At 38.1% G+C, this 21,907-nt stretch overlaps 1 protein-coding gene across 1 annotated transcript; it reads left to right on the top strand.

Moving 5' to 3' along the window:
• The first annotated feature begins 570 nt into the window (after positions 1-570).
• On the top strand, positions 571-16,125 carry TMEM144 (transmembrane protein 144). Its single transcript, XM_059817860.1, has 12 exons — positions 571-590; positions 3,414-3,610; positions 4,793-4,915; positions 5,314-5,413; positions 5,934-6,014; positions 7,975-8,056; positions 9,218-9,291; positions 10,213-10,331; positions 11,673-11,792; positions 12,280-12,377; positions 14,387-14,440; positions 15,564-16,125. The coding sequence occupies exons 2-12, from the start codon at positions 3,472-3,474 to the stop codon at positions 15,645-15,647; spliced, it is 1,074 nt and encodes a 357-aa protein (XP_059673843.1). The 5' UTR covers positions 571-590; positions 3,414-3,471; the 3' UTR covers positions 15,648-16,125.
• The last annotated feature ends 5,782 nt before the right edge of the window (positions 16,126-21,907 follow it).

Genomic DNA, 21,907 nt, shown 5'->3' with positions numbered 1-21,907 from the left:
TCCCAGCCCGCAGGCAGGCCTCAGGAGCCGGAGAGGAGCTGCAAGGAGGCCACCCTTTCCCCTCTAGTAGCACTCCTGTCTTCAAACCGTGCCTGCGGTCCTGGGCACACGCTGCCAAAACCACGGCGCCTTTTGCTGCGCGGGTAGCACGGTGACAGCAACCGCCTGTGAAACACACAGGGGCACTCCCACTAAAAGGTCAGTCTCATCAGCTGCCGTTTAAGACCGGGGAAGGGCAAAGGGGCTTTTATCACTCCGCGAGTGCCTAAATTTAAGACTTCTCGTAGCGCTTCTCCCTGCCAGGCCAACAGCCGGGACCCCGGGAGCGCCCCTCGGCCCCGCCGTGTCGCCGCCGCCATGCCAGCTCCGCGCCGCAGCCCGAGGGCGCCGCCGCGGCGGCTGCGGGCCGCGGGGTCTCCGCGGCTGAAAGGCGGGCAGAGGGGCGCGGAGGGCTGCCTCGCCCTCCGCCTGCCCGCCTCCACCCCGCCTCCCGGCCGGGGCAGCGGAGGGCGGGGAGGCGGGCCGAGGCGAGGGGCGGTGCAGCGGGCGGTGCAGGCCCTGGCGGGAGGCCGGAGCGGCGGGGAAGGCCTGTGCGGGAACGCGGCGGTAGCTGGCGCGGAGGGGTGCGGGCAGCGGCGGCGTGGCGAGGGCCGAGGCCGCACGGAGGGCCCAAGAGAGGGATCAGCCGGTGCGGGCCCATCCGCGGCCGCCTCCCGCTTCGCCGGCTGCGGGAGGGGAGCCCAGTAAAACACGCAGCGGCGGTCAGCTGAGGCCGGGGCGCTGGGGAAAGGGAAGGTGTCCGGCTGGAGGGGGGTTCTTCAGTTTCTTCTCAGGGCGCGTTGCCGAGGCGGCGGCCTTGGCCGAGGGCTGGCCCGGCCCCGTCTGCCGCCCGCCTTCCGCTTGCAGCGTGCGCCTGCCCTGCGGAAGCCCGGGTGTGTGGCCTCAGTAGCAGAAGCGGCATCCGCCTATGTCGAGAGCTCAGCTGCGCGTTTTCCCTTGTCGCGGGAAACCGCTTACTGAAAATACTGCCCGAACGTCTTTCAAAAGCGTTCATCTTAGGGAAGCAAAGAAACGTTTCTCTGGCAGCTAGTCAGGGGTCGCGGTGTTACCTGAGGACATCGCTCTGAGCCACCTTGGGACTGACAGAAGTCTCCTAAAATAAGGATGAAAGTATCCACCCTTAGTGGCAAATAGATTATAGGAGAAACGTGCAAATAAACAGTCAATGTGACATGCAACCTCTGAAAATACAGGTCCGATTAGCGCAGACAGTTTCTTTCTGATCTTGACAACAGTGTGGATCTGCCTTGAGATGGAAACACTCAAGGGCAGGCTTCTCGATTTCATGCCTGTCTACAAAGACTGTAGCAATGTGTTGCTATTGCATTAAGTGAGCATCATAATTTGTTGTGTCTCTGTGCAAAGGAAGAAAATAGTGGTATAGCTCTGAGGAGATAGTGAAAATACAGAGCAGAACCTTCCAGTGAGGTAAAGCAGTGAAGTTAGTAGGCATAAGGGCTATGTGTGCCCACAAAATTCCATTATTATTCCTCCGCAGCTTGGGAACCCCGACGTGCCTGTATTCATAGAGGTGCAGTCTAATCAGCTTTATTTCTATGTCCTTAACACCATGAAGTTCTTCCTATGCAAAAGCAAGCTCTTGTGCCTTACTTGTCCACTAAATGAATTAAATTTATTCACTCAGTGAGTCAAGTTTGATGGAATGAAGATAGCTGATGTAAGCCTTTATCTCTCTTAACCCGTTCTTGTGGTGTCACAGTGTTTCTTATCCTGTGAAGTCAGTCTTTGAAGAAATCCCAGCATTATTTGCACTGCTCAGTGTCTATGGGTCCCAGATAAAACAGACTTTATAGAAGAGTCTTAAATACAGTGAAAACTGCCTGGAGAAGCTTATCCTCTAAGTAGGCAAGAAAGGTGAAAAGTGAAGGAGAAAAAGATAATAAGATAAATGGAAATACCTGTGTTGTTCTACCTTCATGATGTGTCTCCTAAATGTCATCGCTGTTTTTCCTAAGAACTCAAGTTAAAAATATACTGCCATCTTTTGAGGGGAAAAATTATAGAAACTAAATAGTTATATTAGTTGTGGAATTGAACTTTTCACTTGCTAATGGAAGTAATTAATTTCAGCTGACACTGATGGCCCTGCTGAAGCTGTACATAAAAGCACAACCTCAGCAGATGCACTTCTCAGTGTTTTAAAGACTCCAGAGAAGGTAAGACTGGAGGGTAAAATAAGATGAAAGAATGTGTAGCAGCTCAGCTCTTTCTTTTGTGCAGAATGTAGTCACAACACCTTTTATGAGACTTGGCAATGTTTCCACCATCCTACTTCAGCTTTTTTCCTCTAGGCAGTAACTAGTCCACCTACACTGGGGAATGACAAACTGCATTAGGATATCATTTGATTCAGTATAAATACCATTACTTTGACAACAGCAGGATTGGATGTGTATCTCTATAAATATTCCCCTTTATACTCGCAGCATATAAAGTATCCTATTACCATTTGAAGTTAAATTTCCAAACACTTTTCTTATATGTAGTCTTTTAAGTGTGGTGTTAAGATTATGTATGCAGAGATCATGTTATTATAGTTGTCCTCAGAGCTACTTTTTCTGTCAAAGTCATAATCCATATCGAAAGTATATATGTGCTACTTCTGTTCTTTGTAACCTCAAGAAGACTCTCCCACTAAAAAAAAAAGGGAGGTATTATGGGATTTAAAAAAATCTTTGCCTTTCTTATTATAGTTATGTAGAATGAACAAAGAAACTTTAGAGGCAGCTTCTCCCTTTGTTCACCACAGAAAAAAATAAGCCTTTATTCACGTTTTGTATCAGCTAGAGCAATCCCTTTGGTTACCTTGTGATCCTATATTGATCCCACTGTGGCATCTATAGAATCTCTGCACCTGTTCCTGACTTCTAGGCAGCAGGGCTGCAAATTGCTATAGCTTCTTCTGACAATTAAGATTTTTGTCTAACCCCTGCTTTTTTACACACCTTAGTGTGACTCCACTTTGGCTACAGGAATAAGGAATATTCTGATAGAGCATCTCCGTAAAGCATCAGCGCTTCCCATAGGCCTCACAGATTCAAGTCCTCGTAACCTCCGAGTGCGTCTCTACATTCATGTTGTTGTATGTTTTCAGACATGCTTTTCTGTGAAGCTGATTATGAAACACACAATAGTGATTTTTTTTATGCATCTGCTCTTAAGTTTTATGTTGCCATGTTTTATGGCAGCTTTTCATGGGATTCTACAGTATACTTTGCAGTTCTTTCCAGCTTTTGAGCGATTGCTGAGTAGGGTCCTTTAAGTTTCAGATTTCTGAACTAAGTTGGTATAATTTAATATTCCACATGTTTAATTCCGCTCTCTGATTTCAGAATCTGTCAGGACCTGCAGCAAAACAGCTCCACCAAAAGAGGCACCTTCAGAACAAAGATGAATATCGGGAAAGCTTACAGTACCTTTAACATCAGCAATGGAACAGATCTGGCTATTGGCTTTACCTCTTCCACAGTAGCTGTCCTTCTATTTGGGACAAACTTTGTGCCTGTTAAGAAATTTGATACTGGTGATGGTAAACTTATTTATATTCTTTCGTTGGTTTTGGTATTTTTGCTAATAGGAATAATATTTTACCAGCAAATATGAGAGTTTCTATAGCTAGAGTTACAAATATCATCACAGCCTTAATCCACAGAATGTGTTTTAATTTTCTTTGCTATTATTAGGTTATAAAGCAATAACATATTGGTTCAGGATGTGGCAAATCTTTAGAAGAGCCTTTTTATGTGGTGTTGTGCCTTTTAACAACGATGATGTGCATTTCATGAGCATTTCACTGTGGAAAGTGAAATGTCCTTTCTTCTACCCCTGTGGGGATTCTCAAATACATACAGTGTTATTTATATTGTAAAAGTTGGAGTATTGCCTTTCAATTGTGGACCTAACATAAAAACAATCAAAAACTGAAATTTCAGTACTTTTATCTCGTGAGTCAGTAAGAGGAAACAATTGCTTCTATTTCCTACTTGGAATTTTATCACTTTACTGTAGTAGGTTCATGTTGTATTTGCACATTTATATGAAGCATAGTCAATTACCAGATCCCTAGATGAATAAATCCGCCATTATGTTACTGCAATAATAGTATCTGCATTACAGGCTGGATGTAACCCCTCTCTCTTCTTTGTGCCAAATACAGTCCTAACCAGACAAGGCTAGACTTTACAGCAAAAGTCTTAGCTCAGCTGGCATAAAGTTAACTGGTCTGCCTAGTTGACACTCAGAGAATCTACAAAGCTAGAAGAGATCTGTCCAAAGTTTTTATCATCCTTAGTGTCCTGGATTAGTTGAAAAGCCTGAGCTTTGAAGGAGTTTTGTCCTGTGCAGTCATCTGTGTTAGCTGCTACTAGGGTGGTGGGAGAAGTTTGCAATAACTGAATATCTTCTTTGTCAGACGCCTGTCAAAATTTTCATGTGTTTGAGAATCAGGGCTTGTGTAAACTTTGTCCAGCAAAGTGTCTTTTGCAGCTGTTTATAAAGAATGCATGGTAAGGAAAAGGTTGACAAAATTACAACACCCCACCCTAAAATACATCTTTTGTATATATTGTAACGTGGTTCCCTGAAATTCACAATGGAGGTGGCCACCTTTCAATTTTTTCTGTACTATTTTATCCAAAACATAGTATGTTAAGAGATTCATACATGCAGTATTCTACAAGTTCTCTATTGTGTGCATTTGATTGTTCCATAGGCATGTTCTTCCAATGGATACTCTGTGCCTCCATATGGATAGTTTCTTTGGTGGTCAATTTAATCCAGAATTGTCCCCGGTTTTGGCCTCTGGCTATGGTTGGGGGTTTCGTGTGGGCTACAGGTAAGGATAAAGAAGTTCTATTTCTTGAAACATAAAGCAATCCTAACTCTTCATAAAAAAAAGTGATAAAAACTTTTCCATATATAAGGTAGTAGTTATTTGGTAGTTACTTGGCTTTTTAAAGTCTCGGTATTAATGGAGCTGTACCCTTATAGCAAATATTATTGTATTATGCTTATTTTTTAAGCAGCAAATTCACACCAAAAATAACTTTAAAAATGGTGTTGAGGAAAAGTCTGTGTTTAATGTATTTATTTTTAAAAAACACTATTTCCTACCACCTTATAGTTGCCTAAACTTCTTTGCTTTCTGAACAGTCACAGAATCTAAAGCAAAAATATACAAGATCACAGTCTAGTTTTTAACTGATTTTAATTTTTATTTTTTTTTTATTTCAGGCAATGTTACAGTTGTCCCTATTGTTAAAACTATTGGCTTAGCTCTTGGTCTTTTAATATGGGCTTCGTTTAATTTGCTGACAGGTTGGGCAAGTTCAAGGTGAGTATGTTTAAGTCATACGTAATTAATGTTGCCAATTCTTTGTTAATAACTGCAATGAAAACACTATCACCAGTAAAGAGGATTTGTCATATATATGAAGATCTTTTTCCCTCTCAGTGGAAAGTACTCAGGTTAATTATTTTATCTTTTTGTGTTTCCTCTGTCTCAATAGGAAGAAGAATGCCCAGTGATGTTCATTAACATAATTCAGTGAATAAATAATGTATTTTTTAATGTAAAACTAGTACACTGTATTTTTTCTTCTACAGCATGGGCTGATAAAATAATTTAAATTAAGTTCAAATTTTAAATACCCAGATTTAAAAAAAATCAATGTAAATTAAATTGAAGATGATTTTTGTAAAGTAGGCATAGCTTTTTGCAAACCAACTAAAGCACCAATCCAATATTGCAAATATAAACCTAAGCAGAATTATTTATATGAGTAAAGATTTCCAAGATTGCGTTATAATTTAACTATTTGTGTGCAGTCAGTGAAACTGGTTAAATATTCCAGGTTTGGTTGGTTTGGAATTGACCCAGAAGAGGTATCAAGACCAATCTTAAATTATATTGGAGCTGGACTTTCACTAGTAAGGTAAAAATTTATTCTTGTAATAGGCTTCTGTAATGTAAAATATATAGTTAATAATCACAGGGACAATTTAACTAGAGGGCAAATGTACTGAAGTATTTTTTGCAAATTAATTTACTGCAGAATTCATAAGCTATCCATACCTAGCTGGTCAGTGTTGCATTTCAGAATAGAAACATACATGATATCCAGTACATAACAGTGAAACAGTTATTCATAAACACAGAAATATATTTTTATGCTGGCAGACATCTTCAAGGCAAAGCAGTGATGCACTGATTGACTCCCTAGCTAGGTTATTCAAATGGTTCACTTTCACCAAATTTTGCAAGAGAGGAAAAACTGACTAGAACAATCTTGGTGAGAAAAACTCTGAGATTTCTGATCTGACTTCAGTCAGTCAGGGGTACAAATCCTTCCTCTTAACTATAGAATATGCCACAGGACCCTTTCCCAGATCCTTCGGGATCCATGAAAAGCCAGAAGCTTTGCATTATCTCTTGTCCTTAACAGCTGCCTGTCTTGTAACTCTTAAGCCACACTTAAAACAACTCCCAAACAGTGGCTTCCTCTGAGATCTTCAGAAGGACTTATACTCTTATTTTTGGTTTATTAGTTGTATGAGTGCGCATTTTGGTCCAAACACAGAGGACAGAAGGTCTTTGCTATGTAGCAGTGTTCTTGCTTTCCAACTAGGTGGCCAGGAAGGTCTTTCTAGGAACATAACAGTGGCCCTAAATCCCAGGGGCGGTAGGTTTGCCGTAAGCATGCTAAACAGCAGATGCACAAATGCCTTTAGGAAGGAAGGGTGTTAAGAATATGGAGATGATAGAGCCATTCTTGATTACTAGGAGAGAGCTGCTGCCTTCAGTTTATGAATTTTGCTTCCACTCTTCCTCTTTCCTAAGATTCCACGGCTTTTTACCTATTGCCTTTACATGTAGCACATGATTTTGTGAGGTACTCACAAAATAATAGCATTACTGCTGTTCCTGCCTGATGAATTCATTCAGCTCACCACCTGCCTCCTGCCTGTTTCTGAGATATCACGCAGAAGTGACCAACAGGGGAAAAAGGTCCTGACCAAACATGGTTTCCTGACAAGCTGCACAAAGCCTGTGTATGTTGCTTTGCAGAGCTCAGAAGCATGTATTTCATTTTAGCCTCCTGTGTGGAACCTGTGCATGTTTGCCTAGTCCCTCTGGAGGAAGCTGACATCCTTTTACATCTATCGTTATTCCTTCAGCAGTAGATTAATCACTCTTCAAATGGAGACATTCTGTTTACAGCTATGAGAAGGAATTCCTAAATCATTAAAATACCTTGCATAAAACCAAAAAAGAGATCCTGACAGTTCTGATTACACGTATTTACCTGATTTACTGCAGCTGGGGGTACAAGTAGTAATGTTACTCTCTCTTCTTCATTTTATTCACTTAGTGCACTGGAGAACCACTGAGCAATACCCCTTCTCCTTCCACATATGCATGAGGCCCTGAAAGAGCAGTGTTTTCCTCACTTGCATATGGTAGAAGACTAAAAACTAACAGTTTTCCTTGAGCAGAGAGCCAATTCTGTGCAGGTTTAAGTTGTTCCATATAGAATTTTCATGCAGATGTTCCATTGTATGTGTGATTTAGTACAAAATGGCACTGTTAACTAAAGCAACTGTTGTTAGCATGTGATTGTTGCTACACGCTGTAAAAAGGAGACATTTCAATCCCATTACATAGAAGAGATACCTATAAAGTGATACAAAGACTAATTTATTTACTTACTTTCACTTAAGTTGTTTGTTAAGACTGTTAAAAGCAATTGCATTTTTAAAATATATTGAAGTGACTCTAGGGCAATAATGAAAATAAAGTAATATGCCTGCACGTATAACTTTTGTCTCTGGATGCTAAATGTTACGTCCATATGAGCTGACATGGTATTTATTGGTATATTTTTCTTTTCTGAGTGCTGTCATATTTCTTTTTATAAAAACTGAAGTCCAGAGTTCTTCATCTTCATTAGAAAGTACACCTTTACTGAGAGAAAGTGTAAGTACTCTACAGTTGTTGTTTTACAGCAGTGAAAGTGCGTTTCCATTTAAAAACAAAAAATTTGCTTAATGTTAACCAGAGTTGCTAGGATTTGTGGTAGACTACATAAAACTACATAAATATGCATTGACTGCATTTAATTTGTGGATCTTGTGTATCCAGTCAAATGTGAGCAACAGAAAAAGCTTTCCCAAGTGTTCTTTCTCCATTGTCAGCTTTAAATGGCTTTGAAGTCCTTTTTCATTATGATAGGGGTTATATAAAATACAGGGTGTATTACTTTCCTAACTGAGAAGAGGAAGCAATTTTAATTAAAACTTAATTATAAAACTGGGAGGAAAGACAGCAGGTTGTATAACTCTTAGCCACCAGATTTTTGCCACATTACAGAGCCAGAAGACTGTCAAGAGTCGCTGATTCTCAGCATTGGCTGTGGCACAGGTTGGAGGCCAAGGAGAGGTGCCAGATTGGCTGTCGCTTCTTCGGGACCCCAAAGTATGCTACAAAAGCTGGAGAACAGTAGGCTCCTACTACCATTGTACCATACTCTTGTAGGTCAGTGATGCATCAAAACTCAATTGTTACCTGAACAGAGAGCCCCTCAGAGTTTCTAGCTGTGCTCAATGCTTGCTAGAGGTTCCAGTCTACCAGAGCAAATCACAGAAGACAATCTGGTTGCAGGATTAGAATAAAGGCATGGTGCAATTTTTTTATGTTGCAGACAGGAGTGTTAATTTCCCTGTTTGGAAGTAGTCCTAATATTCTGATAGCATCACCAGAGCTATCAACAGAAGGCAAAAACACATCATAAATAAAATCTATAGATCAAATCGTTCATCAAATTTAAGGAATCATGAGTTTTGAAAGTCAGATCTACCTGCACACAGATTTAAAAAAAAATGTTAGTGAGTGCTCTATTGTGTAGTAAACACAAAATCCATATGCAAACTCGTAAACTTTGAGGTAGGTAGATCCAATTATTATTTTGTTATTTAAAAAAATATGTATTTCTCCTTTCTTCAGAGTATTTCTGTAAATTCCTATTGTTTCTCCTTGCATTTTCACTTTATTTTCTTAGACCAAAACTGTTCTGTTTAATACAATATTTGAGACTTTAAAAAAAACCAAACCTGAGTGAAAACTCTTGGTTTTTTGCAGTCTATTAATGTTTCTGAAGATACCTCTGATGACTCATGGGTGAACAGTCTTTCTCCAGCAAAAAAGAGACTCATGTAAGTTAGTAACAGTTCTTTTACTGGTGCAGGCCAAGTAGCCAGAGAAAGTAGTCGAATACAGAGGAAGAGCAGAATTTGCATCCTGTGTTTTTCCTAGTGCAGTCATGCACTAAAAGTTTTTAAAGTACTAGTCTAGTGTGCGTATCTATATATGAATAGCTGCTCAATCTATTAGACTTTTTTCCTTTGCGCTGTTGAGTGTACTTTACCTTATCAAGTAAGTATTAGTTACTACTACAAAAGCACATTTGTAAAGTAACTAGCAATAGCTACTAAGTAATTACAGAGCTGTTTTTTACCACCTAGTTGATTAGCACTCCAGCATAGAAGGAGCCTATGCTAATAACATGCTTCCAGGTGTGGTTTCCAAGTGAATACATTTGGAGAAGGCATGGCAGTATGGTAAGGAGACAGCAGAAGTGCTTCAAGGTGGAAGCAGCAGCTAGCAAGGGGCCAGTGTGGGGAGTGGAGACAGCCAAGAACACAACAATCTGGAGGTGGAGAAGGGGACCATGGAGGCAATGAACCTGGGAATAGTTCCAAATACATAGACTGCAATAGTGAAGCTGATTATGGGAGCAATTTAACTATATTTTTGTTGGCTTTCTCCTAGCTCTGCATTTAGGAAATCCTAGTTAATTGATTTCTCTTGTCATTAATCTAGGCTGCAGGCTCTTTGGGCAGAAATTGTCTGTGTTATTTGGCCACAAAGTATAAGAAAACTAAGTTACTACATTGAACCATTTCTACACTAGAAAATAAAAATGTGCTAAAATGTATTATTTTTATAGTGTTGCTAGCAATTTTCATATGATACACAGTCTTTAACTGCAATGCTGGACTTCTCTTAAGTGTGTTGTCTACTTCCCTAATTAACGCTAGGCTATTTTCTCCGATTTCTTTTTTCTCTTTTTAAAGAGGATGTAGCCTGGCTGTAGTAGCTGGAATACTCTACGGTTCCAGTTTTGTACCAGTACTTTACATCAAAGACCATGGAAGAAGAAATGACACTGTATACACAGGAGCAAGTCAATTTGGTAAAGGCTAATAGGTCACTTCTACTTTATTTCATCAGTATATTGTGGTCTCCTGCTTTTGTAAAGGCATAGAGTGAAATTCCTGATACACCTAGAAATAGACCATGACAGCTTAATCAGTTCTGCACTATGTTATATGTTGTCATAATCATAGTACTAATACTCCCTTTTTCCCAGAGGTGAATTACACCATTAAAAGAACAGTGAGAAACAGCCCAGAGGATACCATACTTAACTCATAGTATTTAAGGCCTTCTGAAACATAGCTAGCATTCTCAAAATACAAAGCTCTTATGCCTGGAACATGAGGTAAACAAGGGCACAAGCTGTACCAGTTACCTAATTAGTACACCAGTAAAGGAAGAGGAGAAGCTTGATCATAATTGATGAGCAGAAGAGATATATAACAATGTAAGTAATTAAAACCTTGTAGTTTTTGAAATTGAAACCTTCTAACATAAGCCTAATTGCTAGTTTCAAACAACATTTTCCCCAGAAACATTTTCCTTAAGATTTAGTGTATAGTCTATCAGGTAATACCAGCAGCAGCTTAAGAGCAGCGTATTGCTGAGACAGCATAATGTTGCCATTAAGAAATTGTTTGTTACGTCACATACAATTTCTCTTGAATATTGCAATTCATATATTCCCCAGCTGTTATGATAACAGCTGTTATCATTACTGTAGCTGCCTTTCCTGTTGAGGATTTACAGCTCCAAGGAGACAGAGATCACCTTGCTACGTGCTTCTGCTTTTCCGTATTGGAAATATTCTCTTTAGCACATACCAACTTCATGAAGGATTTATGATTGTTAATGATTATAGTGATCAAAATTGTGGTACATTCTTCAAGATGAAAAAAAGGGCAAAACCGTGTTGTGTTTAGCTTACACAGTATGTGCAGTTGCCTTGCCCTTAAATGTACAGAAAAGAAACAAGGCTATATACAGGAACACAAAAGTAGATGGTCAGGAGAGGATGTAATTATATAAATTCCCCACCCCAGTTTTGTAGCCTCAGCTTAGGCTTTTCTTAAGTTTTTAATAAATTAATTCAGTAGTTTGACTAATAGAGTTCCAAAAATAACAACTTGGAAATGCATAAAAGTTTGTAATAAATGCTAGGGTCAACGCAGCAGTTAATGTTTAAAATATGTGTGTTGACCAAATCCATCCACAGTCAGACTGGCAGCTGTACTCATCACAATCTCAATTGAATTTGAGTTGTTAGTAGTAGCACCTTATGTGTTTTTGTCTATGTGAATGCTATCAGTGAAAGAAATTTAGTTAAAATTAGTAACTGATGTTTTAAACTAATATAATTTTGTACTTTCTCTTTCAGATTTAGATTATGTTTTTGCACACTTCAGTGGAATATTTCTTACAAGTACTATCTACTTTTTGATTTACTGTGTAGTCAGGAAAAATAAACCTAATGTTTATCCCCAAGCCATATTGCCAGGTATGACTGTTTTTTAAATTAGCGATTAATTTCAGTTACTTCTTGTGACCATTTTGCAGTGATTAGTTCAAGCTATGTGTTGAAATTGTAGTTTGCCTTTCAAGTCTCTTAATTTGACTTTTTACCTGTTTTGAAAGATCACTCCTATTAGGTTAATTAATTAAGGTTAGGAAACAATGATAGATTTTGTTGTAATCTGAAATTAGAACAAAATGATATTGCATACGGCAGATTTTCAAAAACTAACTCTGCCAGAGTGGAGAGCACATTGCCCAGAAAATTGTGAACTTTAATTTGCTACTTCAGTTGGAGTAGCTGATTTTATCCCTTGAGCTTTCATTTAGATTGTCAGAGCCAGCTTGTTAAAGTAGTTAACATGCTAAAATACATACATACAGTTTCTGTATTATGCTATAAATATAAATGTTCCACAAATTGCTGTCTGTACCTTGCTGTGCATGTTTTTGATTGGGATTTACTTTTTTAGGGTTTGTGTCTGGTGTGCTTTGGGCAATAGCCAATTGCTGCTGGTTCATAGCCAATCACTATCTCAGTGCTGTGGTCAGCTTTCCAATAATCACTGCAGTAAGTATATAAAAAAAATAAAATCTGTGACTAGAATTGAAAGTGAGGGGTTTTTTTCCCCCCATCTGTGGAATTAAGTTGAAATTATGACGTTTCTAGAGCATTTTAATCAAGAGTATACATTGCCTCTGCTTCTGCTTGTCTGTGCTAGCCTTTGGTTTTTTAGGAGCATACATTACTGTGATAAGCACTGTCTTGGTGAATGCTAAGCATAAAAAAACAAGAATTGAAAGTGTGAGTCTTTAGGTTATGTAAAAGCCAAAGCTCTGTAACCAGAACTATATCAATATTAAATAGAAAACTGAAGTGATTAAAAGAATAAATGTTTTATGCTTTCATCGCAGCAAATACATTTTTTTTCCTGGATGTTTTCATTTGTGATTTTTATCCTCTAGCAGTCATTTTGCTTAGTTAAGTCGGGTGGTTTTTTTTTCTTTTTACAGCTCTCAAACACACAGAACAAATTATGTATTGCTGAAAATAATGTTCTTAGGCAAATGAGGGAAAATTGGTTGGCCCGTTTTGTCTGGTTTATTCCTATTTATGATACTGTACCTTTAAAGCACTGTTAATTTCCAGAAGCTGCATAAATTCTATCACTAGGTAAAAATAAACTTTGCCTTTACTCTATTGCCAGTCTACTAGATGGTGCAGCAAAGGTGGATAACTTCTGACAAATGAGAGTTCATAAATATCAAAAACAAAAGTTTTGCTGAACAGCTGCATTTTGGAAGCAAACTAATGAAACAACATTAATAGGGATTAAGCTTTGCCTCAAGATGCAGTAAATGAGAATAAACTCTGAAGTATGCAATGAAAAAAAAAGACTTGGGATCATTCTAATTAGAAATTGAAGGATTAATGGAAAGCAGGTTTAGTAACTCAGTTATCAGTATGTCTAAAGGGCAAGGAGATAAAATGACGAAATGAGAAATTTAAGGACAGCACTGATGAGAAACTGCCTGTCTGGACCACAGGTTTGCAACTGTTGCTTTACTTCATCCTAGAGAGAATTTCAGACAGCTATTCATCACATCCCTTTAACAATTTGTTTCATTTTTAAAATACATTCCTCTCACAGTGTACGTTATCTGGAAAGTGAAGTAACACCTTGGCTATTATTCAAATAATAATTGGCAATTCCACTAGGAAACTGCAGCCACAAATACATTCAGCACGAGACACTGTTTCCTGTGTCCTATCAGTGGTACTGAAGATGAAGAGAGGAAGGTCACTGTCCAAACACCTGTCAAGTGTTTCTGAGAGCAGCTCTAATGAGAAGCATTAACAGAGCCAGTTTCACTTCATATTCAGATATTTTCTCATCAGTCATGAAAATTCAGATCACTGCTCCCACAGGGGAAAAACTGTATTACCAGGAGTGCCTGGAAATTATCATTGTGTATCACTGTTTGCTGTTAGGTAGGAAATACGTACAACAACATCACAGATAAGCAGTAGTTTTCCTGATCTGTCTATCTGGCTGGCTTTGCTTTGTCCAGATGCCTGCTATACAGGAAATACATTTATGTTCCTGTCTCTTGATATCATACTGAGCAATAAAATCAAACTTTGTCCAACTAGTTAGTCATGCTAATAAAGGAAATGTTAGGAATATCCATGGTAGCTGCCAATAAACCTCAACAGTCCTCTGAAATGTGGTAACATTGTGGGCTGTAGCTTGGACTAAAGTGAGGCATATTGTTTTGAGCCTACTAAAAGAACATATAATGCCAGTGCAGAGCCCACAGTGTAATTTAGAAATAAATTGTGCCTTCTCTGAAAAAAACAGCCTCTTGCCTCCTTAGCCCTTCTTGAAGATTTTATTGTGTCTTACTTAATAAAGATTTCAGTGATGTTTATGCTTTTGCCATGCATGCTGTAATTATATGGAGTGGAAAGGCCTAAATTTGTTATCCAGACAAAATTCACCCACCCTGAGAACAATAATGAGAAAGTGGCATTTTTTAATGAAATGCTGTAATGTACAAATGAATTTTATTCTTTAGGGTCCTGGCCTTGTTGCTGCAATGTGGGGAGTCCTTGTATTTAAAGAAATCAAGGTAATCTTATTAGGTCTCTTACCTAGTCTCTCTCGCTTGTCTCTGGCTCTAGGAACAGCATGACTTGGTATACAACTGTATTCATAGATTTCTCCTCCTTACAAGTATTGCATTATGAACCTGAAAGTCATATCATGCAATATTAAGTTTTCCAAGAAAGATGAAGAACTGTGAACAGTTTTTACAGGAATGAAGATTTGAATTCCATAACTGTATATGCAGCAGTGGGAGTAAATGAAGACTGTAGCAGGGCCAGGAGGCAGGATGCCAAGCACAGCCTGAAAACAGTCTTTATTTGAGCCAGTTCTTTCAGTGGGGGCAGGGGAATGAGCAGTTGGCCTAGTAATCACATAGACAAGTAGATCAGACTTTTAGGGTCAGATTCACCAAAGGACCAACAAATGAGACAGAGGTTAGTTGGCCTTGCTAATTACAGTATAATGTAGAGATTCCTAAACTAATACGGCAGTGATTGCCTAGAACAGACTAATTTACTCTACTCAGTGTTAACATATATGGCAGAAATTATTTTTCTAGTGGAATTTGAAGCATTGAACACTAGCAGTGTAATCCACAGGTTCCCTTAGCTAATCTTTCCAGGATCCATAGGTGCGTAATCTGCCATTAGAGATCATCTTTCCCAATATTATTGGTGACTGTGTAAAATGTGTTAGGCATCCTTGGATCAGGAACTCTCTCTCTCCCACTGCAGATTAATGTTGCACCATCATGTTCATTATCCAAATCTTTGTGACTTGCCAAATCTTTCATCCTTTTCATACATTTTAGAATAGTCTCTGCATAAGTGCTTACTGCTTAAAAATAATCTGAAAATAGACAAAGGCCTTTAAAAATACTTTTAAAAATTACTGAATTAATTTTGTGAATATTTTACTAAGTGTATGGCATCATAGATTACTTGTATTAAACTGTTTTGAACAGCAAATATGTTAGGAATCTTATATGAAATAAAATGGTATAAAATTTACCATTTCATGTAATTAATTTAATAATTTTGTCATCAAATGAAATCCTAGTTCTTTATTTTTCTTTTTTCTTTTTGTGAAGTGGTACCTTTATGACAACAGGATATTTTTCTTTTTTTCTCCCTTTGACTATCCAGGGACTGAAAAACTATGTGTTACTCTCAGTCGCGTTTTGCATCGTTTTGGCTGGATCACTCTCCACAGCTTTTTCTAAAGTTTGAAAGAATATCCTGGACCAGTAGATGGTGCTACTGTTTAATATAATCAGAAAGACAATATTGCTATATCGCAATACATAAAAATTTTCAAAATGTATGTCCAACATTTACCCTAACTTGCTTCAGGCAAGTGAAAAAGAAAGCCTTTGCTAAATGTTCCCATTTGGCATAAAAGAAAATCTGGAAATGTTTGTTTCTGCATTTCTTGGAACAGTAAGAATATCAAAGGATTTTATTAATAAAGCTAAATGATTTTATAGTTACTAATTTTTTTTTCTCTGATTCAGGTAATAAACTTCATGTCATCATAAATAGCAGTTCACTGTTGTGGTGGTGGATAAATGGATTTTAATTCTTAGTCTGTAATACTATATGTATTTGCAAGCTGATTTGTTTTATTATAACATTCTGTCTTACTAAGTTGAATGTAAAATATGTCTTGGAATATTCTTTATGGAACTGATATACATGAAGATGTGAAGCATTTTTTTTATTTAGAAGCATTATTCTTTAAAGTCATCAATTTACATAAAAACTTTAACTTCTACTTCAGAATTTTGAAGGAAATATAGGAAAAAAAAAAGTGCTGTAAAATAAATTACTTGTGTTTGCTGCTAAACTGTGTGTTTAGTTACAAGAACATTATGTCAAAATCATGACCAGGATACAAATAGTTGGGGAAGTTTGGGGTTGTTTTATTTCAGCTGTATGGAACTTTGCAAGTAAACATTACATTTCTGTGACTTGTGGTATTGCAATATGAGCTAAGTATGTGGTTCAAAGTTTGTTTTCAAATAACTTTGGGCATTTTCTGAATACTTACTTGCCTTTTCTATGTAGCATATTCAAATCTTAAAAAATATGTATGACAATATTTATTACATTGAAGCATCATGCTAAAACTACCCAATCATTGTTCTACCCAAAGCAAGGTCATCTATATTTAAATCACTTGTGACAGTTGTTGTCTAACTTGTTTCTTTAAAAAAAAAAAATAAAATAAGTAGGTTTCACAACATTTTTAGGCAAACTAACCAGCTTCTAACTACCTGTCCTGCTAGACAGCCTTAACATTCCTTATGGGGAATCTCCTTTGGTTATTATGTACACTGTTCCATGACCACCACTAACGTGGAGAACAGCTCCTTGGCAGCTCACCTTTATATGCACAAAGTGTGTTGTCTAAACCTCCCCTCAGTCTTTTCTTCAGTATATTAGACAATCTCAACTCCTGTAGTCTTCCCTTGTTTGTAATGTGCTCGTCATTTTTCTCACTCTTTCCTGAACTCTCACTAAGTGGACTAGATCTGTCTAGAAAAACTAGACATGGCAGTCAGACTACAGTCTTACAAAAACCAAGAAGAGCAGCAGTAGGATTTTTTTTTTCATCCGATTTGCAAGCTCTGTTCATGGTTACACATCATAGTATGACACTTTCTGCTGTCACGGCTTGATATTGTTAACGTGTTCAGATTGCAATCATAATTTCCCCTTTCTCCCTTCCACCCTTCTTTGTCTACTATTTAGCAGATTTGATCTTAGAACTGTTATTTAACTCACTTTTTCCCTGTCCAGTATTGTTTATTCCTACCCAAGTGTCAGAACTTGGTGTCTAACAGGTTTTTTCCCCCTTAAGGCATTTCTCTAATTTTGCTCTGTATGTGAACGCTGTCCTTCAACAAGTTCGCAGCATTTTCCAGCCAAATGTCATCTGCAAATTTAATAAACATACTCTCTAATTGTTGTAAATAATTTATGAAAATGCCATGTGATATTGACCTTTACTTACTTTTTGGAATCTAATATAATACTACTTTTCACTCTGACAGGGAACAATTGATTACTCTTTTGAGTACAATTTCCCTCTGTCTTGTTTAGTTTTATTTAGACTGCATTCTCCCAGCTTTTATGTAACATCTGATACGGTTGTTCAAGGCAAGATATGTGATGTATACCACCCTAATATCTGAAAGTGGAACAAAAACAGGTCAGTTTTCTTTCTAATATCCAGGTCAGATACAATTTCTTCTTGACAGATCCTTGACTGTTACTTACTTAGCCATTATTCTGTTGACTCAGACAAGGAAGAGTCATTTGTTCACGTGTTTTTGAAATTACTTGAATTATATTGGACATTTATAATTTCCCTGGATCTGTTTCCCTTCTTAACGATCACAAGAATTTCTATATTCCTGGAATATACCCCATGCCAGAAAGTTACTGATAAACCAAGAATTGGCAAAACCAAAATATGGTGTTCTCAGGTTCCTCTACTTTACAGCTATGCTTTAATATGTCAGTTCTTTCCCAGTCAGTATTAGTTCTTATTCCTATATCAGTGTTCACAGTTGTGTTAACACTGACTGTAATCTGTTTAAATAAGACTGAAGGAACAAGGGTGCTGTGCATTTCAGTTTATAACATCATTACTGAATAGTGGCAGATTGTCTCTTATTTCCACACAGTTACTGACAAAATTACTAGTCTTGTAACTCACTATTTTGCTAAAATAATTACAAGGCAATATAATATTTATAAAGATGGTGCAATTACAGCACCAGTCCACTTCGATGTACCAATGCAATTTCTCAGGAATGATCATCTGTTCAGTTTTCTACTACCTGTAGATCACCTTTCACATTTGGTTGAAGTCTGCAAGTACACTATTCAATGAGGTATACTCTTCACTAGTTTATGTTAAGTGAATTACTAATGCCTCAGTCTGGAAGAATGTTTGGAAAATGTTCAACCAGAACTCTCAGGGAGGAGAACCATGTCTGCATGGGCTTGGACAGTGAACTAGCCTGTTCACACTACTGCTTCCAGGGTAGAACTAGCTTTTAAGGAGTGTGTAAGACCCATATTGCACAACAGGTCTGTCAGGCCCCAGACATCCCTAGAGCACCCTCGAGGGAGAACGGGAGCAAGCAGAAACAAAGGTCAGAGAAGCAAGAGATGCAAGAATGCATGGCATGATTAAAAACTGAGCTAAGCATCAGAAAATCAAAGATGCCTTTTTTTAGCTCAGCAAACTCTGGGAGGAAAAATGAACAGGGGAGCAGATGAAGCTGTGTGATGGTGTTACAAGGTTAAGTGTACCACAGAGCAGAAACAGACTATGGTGTTTTCTAGTTGTCTTCCATAGCTGGGCAAGCCACAGTACTCACCAAAGAATCAATGTAGAGGGGCTGCCATGCAATTGCTGGTGGGCCTGCACCAACTCTGCTTGGTAATCTGCATCCCCAGGTGAGCAAGGGATGAACAAACAGGATTGCTCAAGCCGAATTACTGTGGGACGTAGCTTATCCCTAACCTTGGCCACCTGTTTCCTATCCTACACTACAGTGAAGTGCCATAGGCTTTGCGTATTACTGCAGTAGCCTGAAGCTCTGTTTTGTTTGGTGCTGTGAGTATCCTGAGTGAATGCATCTTGGGTTTTTCAGAATTTAGCCCATAGCTTTTAGTGACAGGACAAGCTGGCTACTAGTGCTGTAGTGGAAATGTTATGACAGGTTAGCAAGTAGTAGAAAAATTTGTCCTGGCAGTGCCTGGTTTTACTTGTCTCAGTTCAGTTTCTATTTTGCTCACTGCATTTTTTATTTCTTGTGGTTTAAGATAAATCTGAAAATTGACAATGAGACTGAATCTGCTACATCCATCCCTTATCAGAGGACTGGCTCTGTCTTGTGTTGGTTGTGCAAAAAAATGAAGCTGGCTTATACCTTGGCAGTTGACATGCATTTAGGTTTAGGTTTAAACTGTTACCATATGCTTCAGTTTGCTTTACCTGAAGAGCCTTTTCCAATGTTATCTTAACTTTCTGCTATCTCTCTTGAAGGATGCTCTTAAGTTAATGTCTGGTATGGGCCCAGCACCCATCTACTGGGTATGGTTACAGGGAACAGTTGAATCTTCCAGGGCAGGAGCACCTTTACATTGCCTGGTTTATGTACAAGGTCATTGGCTTTCTGAAACAAACCAAAAAACTGAACTCCTGACCATAGCAATTGCCATGTAAATGTATGTAGTTTTATGCAGTTCTCCAGTCTATATTGTAAAGCTATCAGATGTGCAAGCCTAATTGCTGACTGCTAAGGCATTAATTAAAATTGTTTTGAAGCTCAAGTATGACCTTTATTAAACGCTTTCTTAGCAGCTATCCTATTGGATTTGTCTTACCAACAGCAAAAAACACCCCACTTCTTGCAGCTCTTTTCTGTGAAAAATCCCTTGTGGTAAATCATCAGGATTTATGGTTTAAATATGTATTTATTCAAAAATATTTTCTTATGATGTTCACTTGGAATATATTGGATAAATATTCCACTCATTTCTGAGATGTTCTTGAAGTTTCAAGTTTGAAGTAACGCTGGTACTTCTTTCATGTTAAAATGCTGGATTAACAGTCATCTGTTTATAGAGCTGTTTATACAAAACAATCTGGCAGCAACTCAGTTTAACAAGAGAAAATTCTACAGCTAATATAAATTATCATCGCTCTATTTATATAAGCATGTTTTATATCAGTGTAAGAACTGACACAGAATATTTGTAATTTTTTTGGGGGGGGCGGGGCTGGTGTAATTTTTTTGTATGTATAACTGAAAAAAAAAAAACAAAAGTAGGACCAAGGTGGAAGAATCACATTTCTTGGAGAAAATTATACTTTAAAATATTTGTTTGTGCCTGTTTAATAACTTCTAAGAATGTATTTCAGCTTGCTTTAAGAATTTGTCTCTGGTAATACTTAGAGGCAAACTAGTCTTTAAAATGTAGGTAGACTGGGAGTTTCAGAGTTTCCAAGTAAAATAGTGCAGTGTTGGGAACCAGGGAACTCAGTGTCACCTTTTTTAGATTTCCCTTACCTGTTTATTCCATTCCCTATGTTTATTATAAATTAATTTTCTGAGACTCACTGCCCTTCTTTCAGATATTTATTACTTCATATTCTTAGTAAAAATGATTGTTATCTGGAAAAATAACTTAAATACATTAATTCCTATGTCTTCAAATGTGAACAGTGAAAACTGGCATTTTTTTATCCCTGTATACATTTTAACTTTTATCTATATCATAATTTTCTTTTTCAACCAATTTTCAAGGTTGATCAAATGCTAGTTTAGCGGTTTGACCTGATCCTTGAGCTTTCTTGCATTTGGCATGAAAATAAAATGACAGCCAAGATGCCATTTTAGCAATGTTAGCATGTTAGCATGTTAGCAATTAGTGTCATTATTTTTTTTTTAAATTTTGACCTTGCTTTCAAATAGAAGACTGAAGTTTAATGTCATATTCCATAATTACTGAATGACTGATGGATTCCACTTTCCTTTAGCTATATAGAATGCTGATAGATAGTGACTATGCAGCATGTATTTTAGCTGATACAACTGAAGTGATGGTTCTTACATTTTTCATGCTTATTACAAAACATTTTTTAAAAACTCTAAAGTATATTTTCTCTTTAAAGTAAACACTGAACAGTTCTTGTGCCTCTTACTGCACCAAAGGGCCTGTTTGAGAGTCTAACCTGAGAGAGGAAATAAGACTCAAAGAAAACAGGACATGCATTAGTCCTGCTAGTATCAGTGATTCAGGCAGTCTGACACCACCGTGCATTTTCAGATCGTGTAAGTAACTCCTAATGATCTTAGGTTTTGGCATTTATATAGGAACCAATACACTAGTAATGAAATAACTACTGTATCTTTATGTGTAATTTATTTCCCATGTCACAGAACCACAGAATCACCTAGCATTTTTCATGCTGTGGATCTTGTAAAAACATTTCCTGTAGAACTGGGAGACAAACCACACTGTTCCCAGGACCAAAGCAGGAAAGGGGTGGGAAGGGAGAGGGTCTTCACCTCACTGGTTAATGAAATGGGAGAACTGGTGGCAGTAATGTTTCTGTGCCCTTTGGTTTGCTGCAGTGAGGGAAATAACTTGGGTCCCAATACTCTGAGCTACTTTCACTGAGCCCACAGGCAAGCCTCAAAGGACATTGTTTATTGTTACTGTTCATGAACCAGAGGAAAAATTGTAGCCTCTAAACGATGAGTCATTTTTCCTTTTTATTGTTTACGGATGGGAGCTGGAAAGAGGAGCACTTGCTCAGGAGTTGCAGAATGATAGCTGCTCCCCACCTGTATTTACACATCTGAGCTTTGAACCTAGCCGAGGAAGAGCTCCAGGAATGCAAAGGTCCCGGGCTCTTCACAGATGCAGCTTAGGAGAAGGGCTTATCTGGTACTTAACTGGAT

Source organism: Gavia stellata, chromosome 5 (assembly GCF_030936135.1).
Source record: "Gavia stellata isolate bGavSte3 chromosome 5, bGavSte3.hap2, whole genome shotgun sequence".
Classification (NCBI taxonomy): Eukaryota; Metazoa; Chordata; class Aves; order Gaviiformes; family Gaviidae; genus Gavia; species Gavia stellata.
Note: the sequence above shows the minus strand (reverse complement) of the source record. Positions and strands in the feature narration are given on the sequence as shown.